We start from the raw sequence: 16,561 nt of genomic DNA on the forward strand, positions 1-16,561 counted from the left end.
CACTAGAGGTCGGTCCGTCTGTTCTTCAGTAGCACACTACCAGAATGCTCTTAGTATATAAAATGAGGGCTTATTTCCTATAAGCAAATGCTCTCCTTCAGTCAGATAACAGAAGCACCAGATTTAGCAAACTTCCTATCAGAGTGGGACAGCCAGTTCACTCACAGCGTGGGGCAAGTCCTGCCACACCCTCTAACCAAGTGACTGGGATAGAACACTCTCCTTCCTAAGCTCAGGGAAGGAGACATCAGTTTCTTTTGGGCAATTAGAGTTTCAGGAATAAAGACCACAGGCAGGAGACAAGCTGGGGGCAGGGAGAACCCAAGCTTTCCCAGAATGCAGTGGCTTTATGCTGCCTCACATGCTCTCTCCTCAATAATACATACCCTTCCTGCTGCTCTTCCTGCTGGCACTAGCAGAGGGCTTCTTGGCATCCATGACTGAATCAAACACAGCCGTGCTGGTGGGAGCTATTTCCAATTTGTTCTCTATATGACGTAGCTAGAATTGGAAGATAATGCAAATTAGAACTTTTTTTTCCTATTTTTAAGCTACATTTTCATTTCCCTCCAAACATGACAAATTATTCATTTTTCATGATGAATCAAACTGCAGGCATGAGCAAATTCACAAGGCTGACATTGCAAAACTGTGTGGTCTTATGGCCAGGAACTACTATTAAGTTTAGTTTAATAAGATTATCTAAACTAGGTTTTGTTGCCTAGTGTTGTTCCCTTAAGTAGGCTGTTTTGAAAAAAAGTAATAATAACATACCATTCAGAGACTTAATGCTTGGCCTGAATAAAATATTAATTCCACTTGGAAAATATTTTGTAATACGCTCTTATAAATGGAGCGTGATACAAATTCCACATGTAAAACCCCACACTGATGCTCCACTACTGAGAAAAAAGAGGGACAAAGCTATGGGAAAGAGCTGAATTCTGTGAAAACTCAAACTGCCTGGCCTCATGAAGCCATGTTTCATAAACTACTACATCATCTTAAGCACCTGAATTAATTACCACAGAACTACAGCAACCCCAATGCTCATAATGGAAAAATATTAAATACACTGGTGTTGCCCCAGTTTCTGACTGGTTTGAGTAAGCAGGGGAGAGCTGTTTTTCCAAGTCTTCAGACAAATGTGACATCACCACTTTGTTAAATAAAAAGGTATTACTACACTCCACTCCAAGTTTGCTGTGGCAAAAGTTTCTCCTTGTGTGCAGAAAACTTTTTCCAAGATACAACAATGTTCAACATTTGCATACTCCAATGGCTTTGTGCTATTTACAACTTGTTGAAGAGACAATCACTGAATAAAATAATACTTTGGTTAAAGCTTCTGTAGGCACTAACCGATTTGAAAATGAGTAAAAAATCCCCAAACCAAACAACCCCAAAGGAAAAAAAAACAAAAAACCAAAAGGTTAAAAAAGTACTTACAGCAGCCTTAGTCTGAGAAAAAGAAGCCCATGCTGCAGTCAGATCTTCCAGGGCAGGAACAAAGAAATTAATCTCTCATTAGTACATGAAAAACAATGAAATCAAATGTTGCTTCAAAACAATTTTCATGGACTTTTCAAGTTCTTTTCACTACCCATGTGCAGCCTGTAAATCTCCTCTATGAAAGACTATTATCAGTCAAGGCTCATCTTAGCAAAGCTATAAAGTCTCTAATGTAACACACTATGAATTTACTAAGTTAGGTTGAATGCATCATGACCTGAAATCAAATCCACCACACATAACAGACATAACAGAAGATATTTAGAAGGTAAAATGAAGCCCGTTCTCTACCCCAACATAAATATTCTATATTTTGCTATTATACTATAGTTTAACTCCTTTTTTTTTCCCTTCCATTTTCTTCTTCAGTAAACTAAGCATGAATACAGGGTCACTGAAAGACTCTACTCAAAACCCAAGCTCTGAACAGCAGAATTATGAACAGCAATCTTTCTGAACTGTATACCCTACAAACAAAACAGAAATAATGTTTGTGATCAACCAGGAGGTACTAACCCAAGCCTTTTAATCTAAACAGACAGCACCTACTCTATAAGCAATTGAGCTTAGGAGGATGTAGTAGTGTTTTCCTCTATAAATATTTACTTCCTCAGTTCCCTTCTTTTTTTGTTTTCTAATGCTTCTTATAATCTAATGGTTTATAAAACACAACATCCGTGTGTCAGAACTATGAACAGCAGTAGTAACAGAGAGTTGAAAGAAATAATCTCTTCCTTATAGTAAAAAAACCTGCCAATTTCATTTCAGGCAAGATGCAAGAACACAAAGGAGAAGGGTTAGGGAAGCAGCACAGAAAAAACTTTGCTTTGACTTCTAGAGATGGTGCTTCTTGTCCACAGAACACCACAGCTTCAAAAAGTAAGTAATTTTAAAAGAAACTGAACATACTACAGGAAATAATCAGCAAAAATGTTCTCTTGCAGATAAAATAATAATCTTTCTACTTTCAAAATAACTTCTGGAGTCCAGTTTTGTCATATTGGAAATCATATGATTGATCTCAAACCACAGGCTTAGCACGCGACTCAGTTGCTCCACAGATGAGACCTTTCTTCCTTTCTGGGAAGATTTTTTCAGGGAAGTACTATAATTCAAAAATTTTTCTGCCCCCTCCTTTCTTAAATTAGAGTAATCATAACAGTAAAAAGCTAAACGATTTTTCCAACTAAGGGAGACAAAAGTGCTGTAAGTCATCCTAGTGGAGATGCACTGCTGCTATTCAAGTGTCTTCACCACTGTGGAAACTGTCAGCAACTGTCACAGAGGCTCTTCCTCACTTCCTTCAAGAGCCAACAATTCCCAGTTTCTGTTCCTGCACTGCTCCTCCCTTACAGAACTTAAAAAATATCTGTCCCTATGCCATCTTGGCAACCATATCCCAGGCTGGCAACTGCTAAAGCAGATCAGCAAATACCCCAGAGATCAGAGTACAAGATTGCTATCTGCAAAAACAAAGCCACAGAACACATGTTCTTAGCTCCAAACTGAGGCAGGAGAACGCTCTCTGGAACAATTCTCCAAAGTTTCAGACAACTCATGACAAAATATCTCCCAAAACAGAAGAAGCAGAACAGAGAAAATCCTTACCTCTGGTGGAATCCTTGCTTTGGGTATGCCTCGGATTTTGTAGAGGCACCTCATTAGACTTGCTGCTCCACATTGTGTCAATTTACCTAAAAAAAAACAAAAACAAACAAACCAGCCATATAAGAATCAAAGAGGTATAAAGTAAAAGCAAATGTATCTTAGTCTAAAGAGAACATAACCTTGATCGTTATGATGAATGTTCACCTCATCTGAAGACTTCAAACCCTCATCATGAAGGTCAGACAATCAGCATGAAATCACAGATGTGGTCACAGCTTCCAGCAGAAACCACGTAATTCCATGGATAAAGAAGGGCTTGATTTTGTTCTCTGTCATAAAGAAACATTAACTTGATAAAAGGAGGCCCAGAGGCTGACACAATTTAGATCAGAGTAACAAGTATTGCAGCAAGTCTGAAGAAGTCCACACTGAAATACTGCACACACAGGCCTAACAGAGACAGCACCACATGGCTTGAACCTATAAATGCTTGAGGAAAATGTCCAACTCCACCAGGGACAGAATGAACGTGTCACTGATCTCTGTAAAAGGAAAAGGCACAGTAGAACTGCAGGACACTACAGACAGGAAAAACGGCAAGGCTGGTGCCACCATTGTTTTCCTGTGGACTTCAAAGGTAAGACACACAGTAAATCTAAGAAAAAGTGTGAACTCCCAGCCACTATCACCAAAGCAGTTTTTATAAAGGATAAAAGAAAACAACAACAACAAAAGACCCCAGTACATGCTTACTGACCTATCTTCATAACACATCGACAACACTTCTGTTATGGAAAGAAAAAAATCAGGTGACCACAGAATTCCAACAGGAAGTTCCAGACCTCTGAAAGAGTAATAAAAGCACATTTTTCTCTCTCTTCTTTCATGAACTCCCAGATGTAATTTTTCTTATTTTTCAATTACTGAAAATGTATTTTGCTCTCACTTCCCTATACGGTGTGCCACATGAAAAAGCAATCAAATATAAAGATCAATCTTCTGGTAAAAGCAGACCAAAATTAACACTATCTACTACTCACTGAAACAGATTTTTGCCCATACATTTTGTGACAAGGATTTTTATCATATATGGTCTTAAGGATACTCACAGTGACCAGCAGTAAAGTTTGATCTTACATTCAGTCATATATCCTGTACTTATAGCAGTAAGTTATCCCACATAACTGCTCTTATGACCCAGGAAAAACTATCAATAATAAGAACACAGGTCTTCAAAACACCTTCAGTTGTGACTTTCTTTGAGGAGACCAAGTAAGTATTTGAAAGACTGAGGAAAAGGCATGCAATCTTATATATGTAGGTACAGAAAAACAAGCCCACAATAACGCAGAAATTCTAGAAAGGAAGGGTGGGTGTGTTAGTTTTTAAGTATCCAATAGTTATGGGCATCAAGCCAATTAGAAAATTCTGCTTCTAGGACAGGTGCTGAAGAGCTCATCCATGCAGAACGGCGCTTTGCGCCTCACATCATTCATGCTGTAAATCACAGCACTGCCCTGCCCTGGAAATCATCCAGCTGATCCTCTCTGTCGTTGCAGAAATGATCTGTTGGGCTAGAAATGTAGAAAATAAATATTAATAAAAATGAGGGAATTTTCCATGGTGAACTGATTTTGAGAGCTGCTGAAAATTCCATATCATACCGGTATTGGTTTCTTGCCCAAACACGTATGTAACAAAACCTACCGAATATATTCAAATTTAGCATACTATAACTTCTGGACAAGCAGCCACCTATTAAAGGATTAAGTATCCATTTTAATGTAATTGCTTGGGATTTATTCTTATCATTGCAATTATTAATATAGATAAGAAAACTTAACGAGGGACTATAATTATTCTTTTTATTTTACACGTACAGATCTACATAGTTTAATTTTAGGATGCCCTGTGAATGGAGAATTGTAACACACTCTATATATTCCTTAAATCTGTATGAAAGGTACCAGATTAAACAATCTGAAATTGCTTGTTAATAGCTTTCATCCTGACACTAAAAACTGCCAGTCCTTTACCTGAGCTGAACAGAACTCGGACACAGAGAACACCTCATAAAGGGCACACTACTCACAGTGATCATCAGCACACATCTGTGAGAATAACAGATGCTCAGTTATTCCCACGGGTGTGTGCTGACCATCACCAGTGGTCACTAATTCTATCTCAATTCCTTCAAAAGTCTCTAACACCCCTCAATAAAAGGCCATTCGACCTCCCCTTCCAGCTGGCAAGAAATCAGAAAGCATCTTGCTGTACTTATCCTAATGCACACCTGCAGTACCAGCTCCAAGTGTAAAGTTCAACCCCCAGTGACTTCAGAGAAGCCCCTGAGATTCACTGAGCAGTTCTGCTTAACTCAGGTTGCTGCTGATTGAAAAAAAAAAGACAAGTCAGAACCAAGCACTCTGGAGCTGTCTACATTTTCAGGAAGGCAATGCTGCAGTAGTTTTCAGTCCTGATGCAATCGTAACTCGGAGGGTTTGGGGTTTAAGGTGTCCCTCTCCCAGTCCTTTGGAAGGGTGAGAGAATTTTATGAACTTTTCAAAACCTACATACAAATAAATGATGTTGATTCCCATAAGCCTTTGAATTCCTACATATTACTAAAGTAACTTCTCTCTATTGCTACAGCTTATATGAATAAGCAGCACTTTATATAAAAAAAAAAAACAAGGATTTGTATTTGTACAATTCAATACCCTGCTTCTGCAAAAAGCTCAACCAGACAGAGAAGACTCTTTAATGTTACCAAGAGTAGAGAAAAAGGGAGGGAAATAAAAAAGAAATAAATCCAGACACAGTTACCATGTCTGTTTATAGGACTTTCATGTGGGGTAATAGATAAGTTAAACACCGAAATACATTGAAATTAATATTGATCAGAGAATAATACTAAACAAAAAAAATATAAAGGAAACTTAAATTAGTTTTAAAATACATTTTCCATCAATACAAAAGTTGTCTCAAAAGTCCCATGAATAGCTTTTAGATAAAATATATAAAAACTACATTCTGAAATGATTGCTTCAAAGAGATCTCGTTCTGCTAAACTAAATGATCCATCTCTATTTAATATTGACCTTAAACGAAGAGACTGAGCACAAAAGATGAAATGCCAAAGAACTTCTGAGGAGACAGCACTGATGGCAAAAGGTTATCTGCAGGCTGGATAAGGCTTTGAGAATTTTAAGATTGCTGGAAAAAAGGTGGAAAACCGCAGAATGAACAGATCTAATCTCATGGTCATTGGATTGCTCACTGGGAGACACAGCCATCCCACAGGTCCATTCAAGGCCGCTTAGCCAAGCCCATCCTCGGGTGAGTGATTAAGATACAAACTCCATTGTGTTCTGACATTTCAATCCCACATCAAGTAGCCATCTCATTCTTTAATCACTTGTCAAAAAAAAAAAAAAAAAAAAAAAAAAAAGGAAGGCACTGCAGAACTGCTACAGATGAGGACCTAAGAGGAAATGTGAAAGGAAACAATATACTCCAAACTCCTGGAAGAAACTGAATGGAGGGATGCATACAGGACCTGACAATCACTCTCTTCTACAAACACTGTTCCTACAAGAAGACACTGAATTGAACTGACAGATGAGAAAATGCATGAGAAAGCACCGGAAAGGAGGAAATGGAAACAAAGAGAAAACCACAGCCACATAACAAAGGAGCATGAGAAACCAACCCATTTAATACAAAACATACCAAGGATGGCATCGAAAGATATAACAGACAACAAAACAAGAAGTCAACATAGTTAAGAGCACAGCATTTTAAAAAGAGCAAGAGATATGAAAGTAGAATATGATTAGCAAAGATATAAAACATGCAAAGAGATTAAAAACAAGACTGGGAAAAATGAAAAATGCTGAGAGAAGCAGAATATAAAAAGGAAGAGAATGAGGAAGCTAGGAAGGTGAGAAATGCAATGAACTTTTAAAGAACTGGCATACAGATCAGCAAAAAGGAAGAAAAGAAACTTGTGTATTGGTCCAGTTGTGAGGTTTTTTTCAAAGATCCTTGGCAAGGTTGTTTTTTTCTTTTTTTTTCCTTTTCTTAGTAGCACAGACTTGGTGAGAAAAAGAAAGAGGAAACTCCGAAGTCATGGCACTGGAACAAGGAAACAGGAGAGGAAACTGAATTGTGCAGATTCAGAGAAGGAAGACAATGTGAGCAAGCTATTTTCACTAACATTTGGTGGTTATGAAAAACAAAAAAATACTTTGTTTCTTCTAAAAAACACAAGGGATACTAAGCAACAGGGATACCACAAAAGAAAAGATGAAGGCTTGCTAAGAGTATGGAATTAAACAAGTTATTAACATTGACTTCTATGAGATATTCTCAAATGTTTCATCTACATAGTGGCAGATTTTGCTACAAACTGTGCGTAGTGCACAAGCACAACATTTCATGCAGTTTAAGCAAAAATAAGGTGCCAGCACCAATAAAAGAAACCATATTTTCCTTTCTTTATGCCTGGGCCTCTCCTCGTCTTATTCAGGCAGAAAGTCAATGGGCTTATGAGGTAAAGCAAAGTGAACTGGGAGTCTGGTACAGGCTAAAAGAATTTTGCCAATTCTTTTTGCTTTATTAGTTTTATCTATGTCACATTATAAGCAACACCCTCCATGCAAGCAGAATGAGGAGGGATGGAAACATTGGTGAACAGTCAGACCAGTCTCTGCTGGTACTGGCTGCTGCTCCCCAGGAGCAAATGTGTGAAGCTGCTCTTGCCTTTGCCTCAAGGAGAACACTGGAACTGGGAAAAACAAGAACCATGCATCTTCTTCTTACCAGTGGAGATACCACTGGAGCTCAAGGGCACCCTGCCCTGGTGTATCCCACTGCACCCACACCTCACACAGTGCACGCCTCTCTGTGGAGGAAATGGACACAGACACAAATAATGGGTTTTGGGGATGTTTTTTCCTGTTTTCAAAAACATTCTAAGTTTCCATGTATAAATACAAAGGTGACTTTTGAATCTTAAAAGACCCTCTGGAGCTGCTGCCTGTGCAGCTAAAGCTCCGCAGTGCTGGCAGGAACAGACACAGGTGGACAGGCACAGGCAGACCCAATCATGCAAATTGTTTAGCTGAGCCAGTCCATGGAAAATGGTGGAAATTAGATTTAAAGATGCCAGAAACACTTTCCATGTCTTCTTAAATACCACAAAATACAATTTATTATGATATGCTTGTGTCTGGAATAAAAATAACGTTAACCTACTCGTTTTTCCGGAATCCAAGTTCTTACCATATTGCATTATCCCATTTAAATGAGAGTTAAAAATATCTGTAATACATTGTTCTAAGACTTGTTTTGGTTATGTATATGGGCTTAATTTTTTTTTTTTGATACAAGACTGACATATTCTTTATTTGGCCAGAGCATATTTTGAGAAAACTTTGCCTTTCAACACTATCAGATGCAGGCAATGTACTGACCTTCCTCAGGATTGAGGACAAATTCCAGCACAACAAACAAATGCATGACGTGTTTGTCCAAAAAGCTCCACATCTCCAGAATCTACAGCTGACACTGCAGAATGAGGCAAGTCCTCCCTCCACCTTCTTCCAACACTCATTTATACGCTAAGCTTCCAAATGAAATTTAAAGGAAGTGAACACCAGCAATGCCCGAGGAGCTCATGAACATTAGCTGCTCTGAGTGATCCAAGTTTAGGTAACATACAACATTTTGTCTTGCAGTACAAGCAGTATATACACCAGAAGAACTCACACTCCAGTCATCATTATTTTGGAAAATAATTACAACAAAACAAAACAGCTTCATAAGTCAAAGAAATTAAATAAAATTGGATCTGTCTTAAGCTAGATAAAAAAAGCTTTAGGGATGCTAAGGCAGTACAAAAAGAGAGCAATCAAGATACAGCACACACTTGCAGACAGAAGAGCATTTAAAAATTTCAAAACATGTGTCACTACCTCTAGGTGTTAACCAGGAAGATAAATGACATATACACACATCCATCAAATGTCAAAAAACCCAGTAGAAAATACAAATATGTTTCCTGAGTTCTATGATTAAATCACTGGCACCAGTCAGCTACTAAATTTGCATCCAAACTATAATGAAGATTTCTCTATAAATGAAACATGTCTGAATCTGATTCTTTCCTACTGTATGCTGAAAATGCACATTTACCACATTTTTTTGCTATGAAAAGACATGGCAACTCGCAAAAGTGTCTCTGCTTCATCACAAGTGATGGAGAAGTGATAAAAAAATAAAACTGGCCCTAAAAAGGGACTAGTGGCTCTACTGAAAGTGAAATGCATTGAATGTCTTCCTCTGCTGCATCATGTGCCTGGAGGTACTCTGAGGAAATCTGTTGAAATGAATGTTGTGACAACTAGTGTAACTTGATTCATTGTTCATGAAGAAATCAGAGTACAAAGGCACAGAGAATGCATCCATTTATTAAGGAGATGCACACAAGGGTTTGCCTATCCATGCACAAGTTCCGTATTTTCTTGGACTTCGAAGACCTTAGCATTTATGACAGAGAAGAAAATACACCAGTTTCTAGAACCAATAAAGTACTCCTGCATTTTCTTTCCTTGGCCTTCAAAACAAGAACTTGTACACTTGTTCCACCTCCAGTTACCAGAAACTACACATTAGAAGATTTCAATTCCTGCAGCCCACAATAAATCCATTCAGCAGAATATGCTCAAATTCTTCAAGTTCTGTCTCATCTCACAAGGAACACTCCACTGTGAGGGAGTCTTCTTAGAACTTACAGGCAATGCTCTCGGCCAAGAACAAGAACCAGACCTGTCAACTGTGGGAAAGACAGCAGCTTTCAACATCTCAACACAACCACAGACATACGAGCAGAGAAGCAACTTCATCTGCAGCTGTGCCAACTGCAGGATGATTGCTATTTTTCTTTCCAAGCAAAGTGCATGAAAACTTCAGGGAAAATGTTCCAAATGCCACTTTCTCACCTTTGATGCCTCTGCTCAGAATTGCATTCAGAAGGAGCATCTAAGAAGTGTCCCAATAACAGCACAAGATGTCGAAACACCCCAAACACAAAAACCTCATGACAAGCTAAACAGTGACCACCAGCTCTGCTTCTGACCTGGCATTACAAAGGCATGTACCAGGACTCTGCTAAAAGACTTTTTCTTGATCTAGCTAAATGTAGCAATAAGATATTTTCTCATATTTAAGTAACACCATCCCTTTAAAAGTTTTTCTGTTTCAGTATGAGAAACCTGGTGCATTGCCATGGATGTGACTTAGTGAGAAATTCTGCCATCAGTGAGAAGTGCTCTTAGGAAGCTAAACCACCCAGAACTTCTGTTAAAATTCACTAAGTTTCAATTGACCTGGTATAATTGATCAGTTCATTTATTTGCTCTATTCTTTCTCTAGCATATTGACAAAAGTTTCAGACTTAGGCATACAAGTAATTTTATTCTCAATGGAGCAGTCCATTAAAGCCTATTATATCATTAGCACAATGATACACATCTATCTTCCAAGCACTTACATCTATGGATAAATTTTACTCTTCTGTTCTAATCCAGCCACATGCCTAATATATTGACTACACTGGGAAAGCTTTCTTTCTGCATTCAACTATCAAAATCCTTCTGTTATCATTACTGTAGCACTACACCTGATCTCATATTAACACTCATATTGATTTGAACAGTATTAGTTAGTTTAGGTACATCGATAGCAGAGTTAAACAGTTCTGCTGTACTGATAAAAAGGTGTCTCTCTGATGTAAATTTTCAACGTGGAGTTGAGCAGATTTAGCAGCTCCACAGGAGGAATCCAAATATTCCTTGCTACCTTCTCTAGCAACCATGTCATCCCGTCACAGATGCAATGCTCACCTGACTGCATCACAACTCACAAACCTGGCAGAAAATTAATAATTTTTCTTTTATGGTGACTTTTCTGTCATTTTATCAAGCTCTTCTCAGGACAGTCAAGGTGGGAGGAAAGAAGCAGCAACAGCACATCACACTATTCATGTTATGTTGTGTAGCTTCACTCATCTCCCAGAGATGGTAATGCAGAACAGATCCAGTTGCTGTATGCACTGACACTCCTGATTTCAAACCTAACTGGAAACACATTAACAGGACTGTAGCCTCATCTGAGCACTCTAAAGACAATGGGACTTTATCCACAAGTCTGCTTGATACAAGGAAACTTTTTTAGCAGAAAGCAGCTGTATGTCTGGTAGAGGAGTAAAAGGAGACACAAAGTTCTTTACATCCAAGTCAACAAAACCTTCAGTACACATGTAGCAACTCCAAGATTAGATTCTTATCCATTTAAGGGATGCTTTTGCTGTGATGACAGAAATTGCCAATGAAGTTATTTCAAGACATAAAAAGACATGATCCACATTGGGACTGGTTTATCAGTAAAGTGTTCAAACCTGAGCTGTGCGCCAAAGCTTAGTAAAACAAACCCACCCAAACAAGATGTTCTTTAATTTTAAAATCACTTTCTCTCAGTCACTACCACACCCAGCCTAGGCAGCCTACAAGATGATCCATGCCCATCAGCACCACTGAATCCTAGAATGGTTTGGGTTGGAAGGGACTTTAAAGATTATTTAGTTCCAACTCACAACCATGGGACACCTTCCACTATCCCAAGTTGCTCCAAGCCCCATCCAATGTAGCCTTGAACACTCCCAGGGATGGGGCAGCCACAGCTCTGGGCAACCTGTGCCAGGACCTCACCACCCTCACAGGGAAGAATTTCTTCCCAATGCCTAAGCTAAACCCAGTCTCTCAGTTTGAAGGCATTCCCTCTTGTCCTACTTCTGTAGTTCCCAACGAAGAGTCCCTCTCTGATTTCCTCGTAGGTCCCTTCAGATACTGAACCTGCTGTGAGGTGTCCATGCAATCTTCCCCGAACAGCCCCAGTGTTCTCAGCCTGTCCTTCAGGGGAGAGGTGCTCCACTTCTCCTACCAACTTTGTGGCCTCCTCTGGATTTGCCTCCAACAGCTCTATGTCCTTTCTACACTGGGGACACCTGAACTGTAAGCAGCACCCAGGTGAGGTCTCAGGAGACTGGACCAGAGGGGCACAATCGCCTCTCTCAAGATGCTGCCCACACTCCTTTGGATGCACGTAATTTCCACAGTACCATGGCCCCTTGCAGAAATGTGCAATTACTACATAAATTAAGTTGGTCTGCTTAGTGGGAACAGGATATCTTCTCTTTAAAGTAGCGTCACTCACCTAAAGAAACCGAAGCCTTGGACAGTTTTCGGTGTTCTCGTGGCCACACCCTCAGTTGTATCTAATTATCTCAAGCATTACCTAATGAAAGTGTTGCAGCAACCAGAACTATAGCAAAGAGACAGCAAAACTTATCCCGTCTGTGCAGACAGCCTGAGAGAACACCGAGAACGTACATGCAAAGCAGTGAATCACTTACAGCTCCACACGTTTGTCTCACAAACACTTTTGGTAACCATACTTTGAGTTTTCCAATCAGTATAACAGTTGAAGCAGCTTCAGATGACAACCCTCCCCCACCAAGAACCGACCAGTCAAACGTTAAATTTTCAATTTCAAGACAGTGGATTGCTCATCTACGCAATGAAGCTATTTCACAGACAAACCTCTACCTGCAAATTTACACAGTGTACCAGGAGATGCTCGGCTGCTGAGCTACAGCTTATATCCGGAGACAGAAACAGCCAGAGAACTAGAAAATTGTCAAGGTTGGAAGAGAACTTTAAGATCACCAAGTCAAATCATTCACCGACTGCATCCCTTAAACCACTAAACCACACTACCAGATCCAGACACGTCCTAAACACCTCTGGTGATAGTGACTCCACCACCTCCCCTGGGCAACCTATTCCAGTGCCTGACCACCCTCACTGTTCCACAAAAACTACACCGACAACAGGCAATATACCACACAAAACTGCGTTCACAGGGAAAAAAAAAAAAAAAAAAAAAAAACCACAAACAAATACACCACAAAAAACCCAAGAAGCCTTTATGTCTCCAACAGGCACGGTGCATGGCACCGATGAAGTCAGAGAACGCTCGGGGCAGATGTTCCCGGGGATGTCAGGAGGACTTTGAGCGGGCACACACTGAGCGATGCCGCAATGCCGGGGCAGGACGCCCCGGCACAGCACAGGCACGAGCAAATCGCACATTTAAACTTTAAAAGCGCCGTCCCGGTGCTCGGGACCGCTCCGAGAGCAGTGGGGCCACCCCAGGCTCCGTTTCTGATTCTCGGCAGAAACACCCGGGGTCGGCGGTTTCCCCCACAACGCGAAAAGACAACAGCGAAACGGAGCACCCCAGCCCTCTCCCTTCATCTGCCACCCCCCGGTACGACAAGCAGCGGAAAACAAATCAAAACTAGAAAAAGAAAAGAGACTTAACGGGTGAAGCGGATGCCGCGGAGACGCCGCAGCCGGGCGAAGCGGCCGAGCCAAGTGACAGCCGGCAGCTCCTCAGGCCGGGCCCGCCCCGGCCCCACCTCGCCCGACGCCCCGGCGGGGCGGCACCGCTGGCCGAGCGGGGCCTGGGGCGGCGGCGCGGGCCGCTCCCGCCGCCTCCTCACCTGGTGGAATCCCGCTGCTCCGGCGGCAGGTCGCGGCACATCCCGCGGAGGGCGGGCGCAGGGAGGGCGGCCCGAGCCCAGGTGCGCGGCCCCTCAGCGGCCCCTCAGCGCCGCCATTACCGGCCCGCAACTGACACGGAGCGGCGGCGGCGGCGCACCGGAAACTCTCGCGAGAACAGGCCCGCCGCCGACCTTCCCAGCATGGCGCCGTCCCGCCGGGCCCCCTCGGCGCCGGCCGCCATCTTGGGCGCGGCGCGGCAGCCGTGCCCTCCCTCAGCCTCGGGAGAGCCTCGTTCTTCAGCGTTTCCCTCGGAGCTTTTCTTTTTGCCGTCACAGTACTACAGGCTCGACCTGCCGGGTCAGTCCCTTTGCGTTTTATATGCAGAGCCCTGGGTGTCGGTGAAAGGCCAGGACTTGGCAATGCTAATTAAAGCCAGCGCTGATGTTGGCATTCCCGAAGCGGCTCCAGCCGAAACTAGGACACCGCTTTTTAATCATTTGTGTTCATAGCCAAGTCATCTCTAGAATTTTTTTTTTTTTTTTGCAAATGAAAGCGTCTCCAATTATACTCTCCCAAATTTAAATTTAAATAAACCTTTGCAGAACTTTCAGAGACAGGACTGAGTACAACAGGCTTCTTTTCACTTTTAACATCCATTATAAACACGGAAAAATTTGTTAGTATACTAACAATAATGTGAGTATACTGACTTCTAAACCCGTAGATTCCACGCTGAAGATGCACTACCCACACTTCAAAAATAAGTCTCAGATATTACCCAGCTACAGCAAATTTTTTTTTCCACTGAAGAAGGAAAGGTATTAGTATAGGAAAAAAGAATTTCTTCCTATAGTTATTTTGGGAATGTTCCCTTCAGGGCCTGTCTGGTTTTCAGTCATTAGTGTGATTGTTTGGTGCCAAATTTCTTGGGGGAGCACGGGGGTGGAGAATTATCTACCCTAAACGCTAAAGGATCATGGAAACTACCAGAGCTACTTACTTCCTTTAAAAAAATATATATATTTTTTTAGACTTCACTGAAAAGGATTAATCTATTTTTACATAGCCTCTGCTCTAATAAATGGTCAACATTTTGCATGTAAATTGTTCCAGTATGGGAACATCATAGGAAAACACCCTAAATACTGAGAGATTACAGCTATGAAGTTTAGGCAATGCAGAATTTAATCACGTCACAATTACAGGATACTCATGTAGCCTTAATTTGGGTCTTTTACATATACAAACTAATTGCAGAGTATATTTTCCTGCATAAGCATACCTCCTTTGAAAGAAGAGGTAAGCTTGAGATGTCAGCGGTAAAACCCTTGGAAATTGTTTTGTTTTGCCAGATGAGGAGAAAAAAATACCTGAACATGGAAAGACAAGCACAGCTCCAGTGAGAAAGAGTGCTAAGTGTTGCAAAATTCCCTCCTGAGTCCTCAAAGTGTGAGCTTGCTGCTCCCAAATAAAGAAGACTCTAAGTAATAATAAGAAAAATAATTATGGCAATTTCAGTCAATGAAAACAATATTACTGCAATGGATGGGAGCCCTGATTGCAGACTAGGGGAAATTAAATTATTACATTCCCCATCATCACATAGTGTTTGCTTAAATTTACTGCTTAATATTGCTGGACTGGCAGCCCATTTAAATTATTCAGCACTTTCATAATGTACTGCCTCTTTAATTATGCTTTTAAACAGTTTCTCTTTTCTGCTTGGACGCAGTTAGTCTAGTTTCATGCTCCTCCTCATCTCCAGGCAAACTAAGCATCACATTAGGATTTTCTCAAACATGGAAATCATTTGGTTTCAGCCAAATAAAATTAAAAGGCAATGTTTTGTGTTCTGGTTTTGCTCCTATTTTTTCTCTGTATCTGCCAGTGCAACCTAACTGTGACACTTCAGATTACACTTTTCAAAGCTTCCCCTACAACGAGTGGAAAGCTCTGATGGGCAAACATCCTACACGAGAAGAGAAAGGAAAAGAGAAAGACATTATTGCGGAAAACGCAGTCACCGTGTTAAACTCTCAGCGATCAGAAATAAAGAAACCATTTACCTGCGAAGAGCCACAGCTGAGAGGACCGGAGGGGTTGAGCACTCTGCAGCTGGATGAGATTCCTAAAGGGCAAAGCAACGCAGGGAAGAGCAGCAAGCGCTGCCCCAGCGCTGGAGGTGGCAGATGGAGACATGCACCAAGTTAAAAGTAAGGAGCCACATTCTCATCTTTCACTAACTCGGTTGTTGCAGCTCCAGGAGAGAGGTTTGGAAAGTTTTCCACTCCACACTGTTCTTGCATACCCCTTCTAAAATTAGAAAGGGGCAGCTGGCTCCTGCCGCCAAGAGCCCCCAGACTCCCTCCCCCCTGGCCCTGATTGACTTGGCTCCCAAGAGCCACGGAGGAATTTGGGGAAGGGTGCTTCCACCTGTTGGACACGGAATGAGATTTTCCAGGCATACAATTATAAATCCAACTGTCGGGAGCTGGCAATAAAACAGGACACAGGGCAGCTGTGAAGACTACAGGACACCCCCCTCCCTTCCCTGTACTCCTACGACTTTGCAGTCCATCTGACAGCAGAAACGACACATGAAAAATTCTTCTCTTATAAAATAAAAGCATCATTTCAGATTTCTTGCCAGTTTCCCAACTATACCACAGGGTCCTAACAGAATCTGGCAAGTTGTTCATGTCCCGCTACACCCCTCCAAAAAAACAGATTCTTTTTCTTAAATACAGAATGCTGGCACTTGCACTGCAGATGGTGCATAGTTGTGTCCTGCACAGCAAATAATTTTATACCTG

General features: G+C 41.3%; 1 protein-coding gene across 3 annotated transcripts in view; it reads right to left on the minus strand.

Moving 5' to 3' along the window:
- Positions 1-13,782, minus strand: part of CEP350 (centrosomal protein 350) — a 70,190-nt gene extending 56,408 nt beyond the window's left edge. For all 3 annotated transcript variants that reach the window (XM_062497846.1, XM_062497845.1, XM_062497844.1), the window contains exons 1-4: positions 13,748-13,782; positions 3,121-3,206; positions 1,450-1,493; positions 387-501 (exon numbers count right to left, since the gene is read on the minus strand). In XM_062497846.1, the coding sequence (XP_062353830.1) occupies positions 387-501; positions 1,450-1,493; positions 3,121-3,193 (232 nt within the window). In that variant the 5' untranslated portion in view covers positions 3,194-3,206; positions 13,748-13,782. The remainder of the gene's footprint in view (positions 1-386; positions 502-1,449; positions 1,494-3,120; positions 3,207-13,747) is intronic.
- Positions 13,783-16,561: the final 2,779 nt, after the last annotated feature.

The sequence above is a fragment of the Cinclus cinclus genome, chromosome 8 (genome assembly GCF_963662255.1).
Source record: "Cinclus cinclus chromosome 8, bCinCin1.1, whole genome shotgun sequence".
Classification (NCBI taxonomy): Eukaryota; Metazoa; Chordata; class Aves; order Passeriformes; family Cinclidae; genus Cinclus; species Cinclus cinclus.